General features: G+C 38.1%; 1 protein-coding gene and 1 pseudogene across 2 annotated transcripts in view; both read right to left on the bottom strand.

The window, feature by feature from the left end:
- Nucleotides 1–1,355: 1,355 nt before the first annotated feature.
- On the bottom strand, nt 1,356–3,131 carry LOC101296435 (probably inactive leucine-rich repeat receptor-like protein kinase IMK2-like). The gene has a single exon (XM_004308332.1). It carries the CDS (start codon nt 3,129–3,131, stop codon nt 1,356–1,358), a length of 1,776 nt encoding a protein of 591 aa, XP_004308380.1.
- A 1,388-nt stretch (nt 3,132–4,519) lies between these two features.
- Nucleotides 4,520–10,415, bottom strand: part of LOC101296151 — an 18,747-nt pseudogene continuing 12,851 nt past the window's right edge. The window contains exons 3-4 of the transcript XR_185331.1: nt 5,216–5,599; nt 4,520–4,552 (exon numbers count right to left, since the gene is read on the bottom strand). The product of XR_185331.1 is annotated as an LRR receptor-like serine/threonine-protein kinase GSO1-like (transcript). The remainder of the gene's footprint in view (nt 4,553–5,215; nt 5,600–10,415) is intronic.

Genomic DNA, 10,415 nt, shown 5'->3' with positions numbered 1-10,415 from the left:
CTTTTGTATGAAGCCAATGTTCCTTTCCACATGAATGTTGCATCATCATCATAATAAAGAGAAGTCATAGGTGGTTCGGCCTGAGATATATTAAAAGAATGCCTGATGGTTAGATTTGAATTTCCTTCTTGTGCCAAAGAAGTCAAATTGTTGAGGCATTTTGGTATAGTTCCCGAGATTTCATTCACAGAGACATCCAATATTTGAAGATGTGGTAGGTGACATAACTGTGAAGGCAAACTTCCACTAAGCTGATTAAACTGAAGCATAAGAATAACCAAATCTGGAAGACTAGCTCCTATCCAATCAGGCACTGAACTTGAAAGCTGATTGTTCCCAAGATCAATAACATTTAAGCTTGTACAATTCTTCAAGGATGAAGGCAACTCTCCCACAAGTTTGTTTCTCCTTAATTTCAATGTTTTGATTCCATGTATATAGCCAATACTAGGAGGGATTTTCCCAGAAAAAGCATTGAAACTCAAATCGAGAAGTTGTAGATTGGCCCAATGTCTCCAACAATCTGGAACTTCTCCGGCAATATGGTTTTTGGAGAGATTAAGAAATTTTAAGACTTTAACATTTGAAGAGCACAAGAAAGATGTCATTTCTGAAAACTTATTATCAGAGAGATCCAAATATGAAGCATTTGATAGAAATGAGGGTACTAGACCATCCAATCGGTTTGAACTGATTCGGACTTCAAATCCACTAAATGATACAATCTTTGAACTCCCTAATGTTCCTCTGATTTTATTGTTAGAGAAATCTATAGTTCGAGTGCCACCAAAGACACCCCAAAACCAACTTGGAAGGACATCTGAAATGTTAGCAAAAGACATGTCGATATCAAAAAGACCTTTTTGGGTTTGGAGCCATTTTGGGAAATTCGGCCCCGCCTTAAAAAACCTCAAACTCAGATGAGACAAATTAAAAGGTGGAATCCAATTTGAACTGACATTGAATTCTAGTCTTGAGTTATAGGATAAATCCAAGGAATCTAAAATGGAGAGTTTTGTGAAATGAATTTCCGAAATCTCTCCTTCCAAATGATTCACACTAAGATTTATAGAGCGCAAACTAGACAACTGCCCAATACTTTGAGGTATTCTTTCCCTTAACCAATTTCTAGAGAGATCTAAGATTTCCAATGATGACATTTTCCCAATTTGTTCCGGTATTTTTCGACTTAATAGATTTTCTTGTAGATTCAAATATGTCAACATTGACAGCTGCGCAATACTATCCGGTATTCTTCCGCTTAACTGATTTTTTGAAAGATCTAAATAGGTCAATGATGAGAGTTTCCCAATACTTTCTGGAATTCTTCCGCTTAGAAGATTTCCTGAGAGACCCTAGTATTGCAAACGAGAGAGTTCCCCAATACTTTCCGGTATGCTCCATCTTAATTGATTTTCATCGACAAATAACGATCTCAAAGAAGACAACTTTCCAATACTATCCGGAACCATTCCGGTCAACATATTTCTAGAGAGATATAACTTCTTCAATGATGAAAAGTTTGTAAAATTAGGAAATGACCCAGCAAGATCATTATTAGAAAGATCTAAAGACTGGATTGGGTTTTGAGGACATGTGGACCATCTTTGAACGGACTCAGAAAGTTGTCCAGTCAGATTACAACCTAACATGGATAGATGTTGCAAACTGCATAACTGGGCAATGAATGTTGGGATCTCTCCTAATTCAAGTGGGTTATAAGAGAGGTCAAGATATGCAAGGGAGCTCATGTTTGCGAAAGTATTGGGATTCAAACCGCTTAATTGGTTGAAAGAGAGGTCAAGTCCTGCAAGTGAGCTCATGTTTGCGAAAGCATTGGGATTCAAACCGCTTAATTGGTTGGAAGAGAGGTCAAGAGATGCAAGGGAGCTCATGTTTGCGAAAGTATTGGGATTCAAACCGCTTAATTGGTTGAAAGAGAGGTCAAGTCCTGCAAGTGAGCTCATGTTTGCGAAAGCATTGGGATTCAAACCGCTTAATTGGTTGGAAGAGAGGTCAAGATATGCAAGTGAACTCATGTTTGCGAAAGTATTGGGGCCCAGACCACTTAATTGGTTGTAAGAGAGTGATAGAAATTCAAGTGAGCTCATGTTTCTGAAAACATCAGGATTCGAACCACTTAATTGGTTGGAAGAGAGGTAAAGACTTTTCAGTGATCTCATGTTTATGAAAACATCAGGAATCAAACCACTTAATTGAGTGGACGAAAGGTCAAGATATACAAGGGTGGTATTGTAGTTGCATAACCATTTGAATATTGAAGAAGTGACAACATTACCAGACAAGTCAACACTAACAAGAGAATTGGAAGAATTGATGTGAGAAAGAGTAGAAAGAATTGGAGGAGGAAGATCACATCCATTTAGTGTCAAGTTTCTTAGATTGGGGAGCTTGTTTACCGTGTCCAGCCAATCAAAAGCCTTACTCAGATTGGTCCAACTCAAGTCTAGGTATTTCAAAGAAGAAAGATGTGGGAGCCAATTGAGGTTTTCTACAACATGAGTGTGGTAAGTATGCCTGAGATTGAGATATTGCAAGCGAGTAAGGTTTCCAAGTTGATGATATGGAACTGGAGTTTCATCACCCAAGGAATTCCAAGAGAGATCTAGATACCTTAAATTGGTCAGATTACCAATGAGCTTTGGAATTTTGCTCCCGATGAGGGGATTGAAATGGAGATCTAGGTGTCTTAAGTTGGACAGAGAACAAATGAGTGCTGGAATTTGGGTGGCATTGAAAAAATTGTGACTGAGGTCCAAATATTCCAAATACTGCAACTCAATGATTTTAGGACTAATTTCACCTTGGAAAGTTTTGGATATGTACTCACCTAGCCATACTCCTCCCAGATGAAGTTGAATAACATGGCCAGTGTGGGGATCACAATGGACTCTTTCCCATCGGCAACAGTCTTCGCTTCCCCACGAAGAGAGCAGGTTGTATTCATCCACCAGGTCTCCTTTGATAGCAAGGAGTGCATCCCTCTCCCTCTCAAGGCACCTCGCCGTCAAGTTAGCATGGTGGTGACCGAGGGATAAGGAAGCGTTGATATGCAGAAGAAGCACAATCGATATTGTACAAGCATGTATGAGCCACCTTCCTAACTCCATCTTAATTGATGTAATCAAGACGATGAGGGAAGTAGAAGCACAATTGCACTGCAAACTACTATTTATAAGTTTGGCTGTGTGTTTATTTCTCAGAATTGAATACTCCCCTTGCATGCAAATCATTCCCTATTTATAATGATTTCACATATCTGAACTAAGCTGTGAAACAGAGACGTAAGCTCATACGTAGAACATGGAAAGAAGAAAGAGAGTATCTTCTACGTTGAGCATTAACAGACATGACTCGAGTGTTGACTTAGTATTTGCAAGCATAAGAAGCTTAGTGGAAAAGTTGTTATTGAAATTTGGAGGACCATTTACTGAAAAGAAAAAATAACACAGAGAAGTTTTAGTTATGACTCAAAGAGCTCAATAACACTATGAAGTACGTGTCAGCTTTCTTAGAATAAGATTAAGATAAATCACTTGGGTTAACATACAAAAATATATCATGAACACTGCGAGTACGTTGCCTCCATATTTTTCTTTTCGATCTGGAAATTAAATTGAGAACACTGCTTTCTTTGGCATCACAATCATATTGAAAATTCAATGAGATGGTGATCGATATAGAATCGACGTACGTAAAAGGAGATGCAGCAATAGATAGCCACAACTTACTAGAAAACACGAAAAATTGGACCCAAGTGTCTCAGTCTGCTAGAACTGAAACAAGTTACAATTTCCACAATGCAAATGTTGCCAAGCATGGACTTGACTTGGTCGTAATTAATATTGAATCTTCCATATTAGTCGTTATCAATTTATTTTGAATGGAATGGCTTACAGAAAAACTTTGGGATAAGAATTTGGAAAGTGGAGAGATAGTTAATTTATCACTCTCAATGTTATAGGAAGTACCCAGTTATATCATGCACGTACTCTTTTATTCATTTTTGCTTGTTCTTTTCCATCTAAGTACACTCTGCAAGCATACTAGCTAGCTTAGTTTCAGTGGATCCATCATTCATGTAAAACAATTCTAGCTATACTAAAATTTCCTCACAAACAAGTTTTCATCTCCAGGATTGAACTACTGAACTCGAATATCTGTCAAATACAATTATATGAACTCCTTTCGCAGTCACTTGGAAATTGCACAGCATCTGCTGCGTACTTTGCTACGATAGAAACCAGTGCCTACATGAATTGATATTTGAACGTACGAGAGACGCAGCAATAGCTAGAGAGCCACAACTTGATACAAAACTAGATAGATTGGACCCAAGTATCCCTGTCTGGTTGTACTGCTAGAATGCAAAGAACTTATAATTTCCACAATGCAAATATGGCCGAGTTTTGACTTGACTTGCTACTGATATTCAATCTTCCATATTAGCCCCAGTCGATCAGTTTATTAGGATATGGAGCTTGTGTTCGGAAATTGCTCACAGAGAACGTTGTGGTCTTCGGGTAAGATTCTGAAAAAGTTGAGAGTTAAAAGACTGATCTCAAAATCACTGTCAAATAACAAAATTTTCCATTTTGTTAATTAAACAAAAGATGAGTACCCAATCGTCGCCTAATATTGACTTGATTTTCGAAGCAACACTCGATAGAAATACTCTGTTTTTCTATATCATTGTTTTTCGCTCTCAACACATAGATGTTAACAAGTAAAAGCTTCACCCTGATATTTGATATATGTTGTACGCTAGTTTGTATTTGAATTCCTTTATTTGATTTGATCCCTTGAACAACAAATGAATCCAATTTATAATTACTTTGAATAACTCTGGCAAAAAAAAAAATTGCAGATATATACAATTGGAGGATAATATATATGTAGTTCAGAAAGAGCTCCTTGGCTGGCCTCTGGCCAATTAAGTTTGTCAAGTGAAATGCTAATCAAAATGCAGAATGATACATGAAAAAATTGCTTTGGAATTAACTTCAAAATTGTCGATATATAGTAGGAAAAATGCCCATTTAATCCAAATCAGGGTTTTAATAGATCATCTAATGAAAAAAGTTTCGCATAGCCCATCCCAATGATTTTGATGAAAAAGACAACACTACCCTCCTCTCTTTCTCTTTGCTGTCATCCAATCTCTCTCTCTCTCTCTCTCTCTAGACCTCCTCACCATCATCGCCGCGTAAGGACATCTCATCGGTCTCTCTGACCCCGGCGGCGAACGCCGATAACGGCGACTCTCGATCGGTCGAGAAACTCGACCAACTCCTCTGCCATCTCCAAACTCTGCCAACTCCTTCACCATCTCCAAAGGCAGATCTGCAAAGCCTTCGCCTCGGCAAACCCAAGACCCTCCTCCTCCACCTCCGCCTCTTCTCCCACTCCAAAGAGTTTGAAATCGAGGAGGTCTGCCGCGCTCTACTAGGACTTCATCCAAGCCATCGACGACCTCCGATCTCTCCTCTCCGACATCGACGACCTCTGATCTCTCCTCTCCGATGTCGACAACATCTGATCTCTCATCTCTGACGTTGACAACTGACGGAGGCAAAACCTGCATCAAATAAACCCTTATCGTTACTAACATTGAGTAAGTAGGGTATCGTATTGGGCCGGGGATTGAGGGTACCTTGCAAAACAAGCGTTAGTAAAACTAGTAAACACAAGTATTATTTACAAATATTTAATCAAATACATTTACAATTAAATTAGGGGGATTGAGAGATAACTTCTAATCCAAAATGCAAGATAAATAAACCTAAACTAATATAATATATACAAGCGATAATCTACTTTCACACGGAAAACAGCCTTTCAAACTACATAATCAAGTCATCACAATGTTTCAATTTCCAAAACTTAGAGTCATGCCAACTATATGCAAAAAACGAATTCGAAACACAAGCCGAAAATGTCATGCATCTCATATAATCTTCTCAAGTCTCCTACGCTAGAAAAGTCCTAACACATAGAATATTTCATGCAATATATCATGTTAATACGAAGTGCATCCATACAACACACTACATGAATCATTAAGCATAAAAGATGAACTCGAACATATTAGATTTGTTTACCGGAAGAGGCTTAACAACCTAACATGTAATTTATGTTCTTAATCGAAACTCATATCACATGAATCCCAATTTTTACCACTTGTTAATCTACACTTACCGGAAGAGGCTTAGCATAAATTATGGCTTTGCTAACTTGGCCGAATTAGCATATTGAATTAAACTGGAATCATAGACTTTCTAACACAATAGTAGGCATGATCTAGGTTAAACAAACATCATAAACACATGAATAACTCAATCATATAAATCTGAAAATTTCATGCAATAACTAAATCTCAATAAAAGTCCAACTCCAATGCATAAAATCATCTAAGGGAATTCAACAATAACAAGTATAAAACCTAAAAACAAGAGTTTGAACCAAAGATTACACTTTTTGATCTCAAGAACGCTTGGAGAACAACAAGGGATAGTCTCGGCACAAAGAAGAGTAACACTATGTTTTTGGAGAAGTCCTAGAGCATGGCAAGGAGGATGATTTTCTGAATTGGGAGAGATCCTTGGAGAGGCAGAACTATGGTAGAGAGGACTGAATTCTATGCACAAGAAGAGATATCTTTGGCAACTCCCACTTCTCCTATATGTATGAGCAGCTGTTATTAGGGTTAGAGAACCCTAATTTTCGTCCATGGGCTTGCCTATGTGGTTTGGGCCTTAAAATTAAACTTTCGATCCAAATCAGAAATTCGGGCAGACTGACATTCGGTCACTCAAATGGTCATAGCTTCTTCTCCAAAATAGCTATTGATGATCTGCGAAAAGTTCTTGAAACTAGACTCTTCTAGCTTTCTGTTGATATAAGTTTCATCTCCTGGATCGTTGTGAGCTGATCACAATCTTCTGTTGAAATTGAAATTGACTGACAATTCCTAGCAGATTTTCTAATTTCTTTCCTTGTGCCATATGGATTCCTCTTCCTTCAAGATTTCTCCCATTTTCCTTCTTTTGTGCTCCTCGGCTTTATTTACAACCTAAAAACACAAACTAAGTTAAAATGAATATTGTTAAAGGAATTACATAACTGAATAGGGTCGGAAACATATTAAAAACGTTGCATAAAATGCACCTATCAACAACCTCTGATCTCTACTCCGACTTGAATGACTTGGCGTCGTCCATGGCAGGCCAGACCCGCTCTACCTCAAGATCCTTGTCCTCTAGATCGGATCTGACTTTGTCCTCTCTCCCTTATCTCTCCCTATCTATTTTCTGTGTTTTAACAGATTATTGGGGTTCAGTATAGAGGTCAATAGAAAATTATTGGGGGTCAGTAATTTTCTTTTGGTTTTGTTTTGGTTGGGAATTGTCTTCTTCTTCTATTTTCTTTGTTTTTCTGTGTTTTGACACATCATTAGAGTCAGTACATAGGTCAATAGAAAATTACTGAGGGTTATTAATTTTTCTTTTGGTTTCGTTTTGGGAATTGCCTTCTTCTTCTATTTTCTTTGTTTTTCTATGTTTTGACAGATTATTGAGGTCAGTACAGAGGTAAATAGAAAATTACTGGGGATCAGTAATTTTTCTTTTAGTTTCGTTTTGGTTGGGAATTATCTTTTTCTTCTATTTTCTTTGTTTTTTTTTGTTTTGATAGATTATTGGGGTCAGTACAGAGATCAATAGAAAATTACTGGGGGTCAGTAATTTTTCTTTTGGTTTCGTTTTGGTTGGGAATTGTCTTCTTCTTCTATCTTCTTTGTTTTTCTATGCTGTAATATATTTTTCTAGCGACTAGTGACCGGAAAAAGTCTAATGACGAGAATCTGGTGACCGGAATAAGTCCGGCGACTGAAATCTGGTGACCGGAGACCGGCAACTGAATACTGGAATCCCGTGACCGGTGAGGTTCCAGTCAAGTTTTCTCTCTCTAGCTCCTATTTTCTCTCTCTATGCATCTTTAAAGAGTAAGGGTAAAATAATCATAAATTAATAATGTTTGTTAAGACTTTAAGTAAAGATTTATTCATTTGGGCATAAAATAAGTTACTTGTTCTATGATATTCTGTATCTTTCTAGATATTCTTTGTGTGCCTTGGCCTTATGCCAATATGATATGTAGTTAGACTAAATCTATGTATTCATATCTTTATCATATTGGTATTATGTAACCCTATATAAAGGGCTCCTATCAATGAATGAGATGATGATTCTCTTGCTATCTCTTTGTCTCTACATTTTATTCTTCATCACGTTATCATGCACTTTGTTCTAACCCTAGAGCCAATAGCCCACCATTTGTTTTTTAAAACCCTAAAATCGGGCAGCCTTGTTTTTCCCGATTTCCGACAAAAATTCTGACTGTCCTCCGCCGGAATTTTATATCCCCAGAAAGCTCTCTCCGTCCCAGATCCAACGCCGCCGGCCTCACCTTGAGAACTGGCCGGAAAGTCTCCGAACCGGCCGCCGGAAGATTCCAGACCGCCGCCGCTACCGACCACTGGTTCGCCACCTTCCCTTGCTCCGATCAACTTGAATTTTTGACAGCAGCTTCCCCATCCAGAGCTTCTCTGACTGTCAAATTTTCAGCCCCAAATTCGAAGTAGAAGTAGGCGAAACGTTGCTTCTCTTCTCGGCAGCCTCTAGAAACCAAAGATTGCTTGTCTTCCAAGGAAACCTCGGCCGAAGCCTGCAATCGACTCAAACTCATCAGAGCTCCTATAAACGCAGTTTATTTGGCAAACTAGCAATGCAAGTAAGCTTTAATATTACAGCTATTTACTTAATTTGGAATAACTCAGGGGGATAAAATCCTTTCTCCTTTCTCCATCTCTATTCTATGCTTGGGATTTTGTGTGTGCAGGTACCAAAAATTCCGGAATTTTATTCGCGGGTCAAGAGTGTGTTTGATCACTCTTGTTTCCTTGTTCGGGTTGTGTATGATCAACCCCGACCTGTCACCGGATTGTGTTTGATCAATCCGAGGCCTTTTTTTCCGAATTGTGTTTGATCAATTCGCGGCTTTTCCGGATTGTGTGTGATCAATCTGAATGACAAACTATTAAAAGTATCGTTTGTGACCTCTATCGAGTCTCATAACAGCTTGGTTTTGTATGCAAGAGCAATGTAACATTCTGCTCCTTTGAGTTTTGACGTACTAGATGCCTAAGGTGGATTTTCGCTTGGTATCTGTGGAACCTTTCATTGGAAATGATTAAACCACATGTTTTGACCCCCAGGCTAACAAGCCTAGATGCCGAGATTTCACATCTCATGCGCTCAAAGTCTTTGAAGCGCCACATCGACAAAAGCCTTCAATGGTAATCTGTCCAAAAAGTAATGACCACAAAGTACTGTGGAATGCACTCATAGAGCGTTTCTCGAAACGTTCATATAACTCTACTTGTTGAGTTATTAGTCAAGTGGATTGCTTACCACCTTAATTGACTACATATTGTCGATGATCTTTTGTGGCATCATGATTCATAATCTTTAACGGATTCGATCATCATCAAGTTCTCTAGGTCCTCTAAGTTGGTTTGGAATTACCAACGAGACTTGATTTTGATCATACAAACGAGAATTGTATATACGCTAATGTGATAAACTTATTTGGGATTATCCCCTAATGTGGGGACAACAATATGGGTCATGGCAACAGCAGAAAACGTCGTGCCGATGTCTAGAAAAGAAGGGGAGGTGTCGCCGGCAATATCTCAATCTCGGGTATAATTACTACACTCATGCTGTAGAAAACCTCAATTGGCTCCCACATCTTTCTTCTTTAAAATACCTAGACTTGAGTCGGACCAATCTGAGTAAGGCTTCTAATTGGCTAGACACAATAAACAAGCTCCCCAATCTAAGAAACTTGACAATGCGTGGATGTGATCTTCCTCCTCCGATTCTTTCTACTCTTTCTCACATCAATTCTTCCAAGGATCCGGCTCCTCTAAAGTGAGCAAGCCATAAAGTTAGTAAATTTCATAAAATCTCTAACCTCCATCTAATCTAATGGCTCAAAAATATCCACATGCATCAATTCATTACAAAAAATGTTGAAAATTCTTTTATATATTGACAATAACTTTAAATGCTTTATTTCTCTTCTTTTTTTTTCTTTTCTTATTTAACCTCCATCTTTGTTCTCTTCTGTAAACATTTGCTTCAACTCCATGGATTTTTCAGCAAAGCAAAGTTGCAAAGATTCATGGTGCATATGAATGCTTCGGTGCTTATAAGATTATTGCAATATTCATAAACAATTGTGATTACCTTAACCGAATTATAAACAAAAAGCTTTAGAAAAAATTGGTAGATCGATCCTACAGTTCAATTATATACAGAAAACCAACTATA

The sequence above is a fragment of the Fragaria vesca genome, linkage group LG7 (assembly GCF_000184155.1).
Source record: "Fragaria vesca subsp. vesca linkage group LG7, FraVesHawaii_1.0, whole genome shotgun sequence".
Lineage (NCBI taxonomy): Eukaryota > Viridiplantae > Streptophyta > Magnoliopsida > Rosales > Rosaceae > Fragaria > Fragaria vesca.
This window is presented reverse-complemented; position numbering and strand designations above follow the sequence as displayed.

What these genes read in the sequence shown, in the direction of transcription:
- LOC101296435 (XM_004308332.1), bottom strand. Translation starts at nt 3,131, where the DNA reads ATGGAGTTAGGAAGGTGGCTCATACATGCTTGTACAATATCGATTGTG.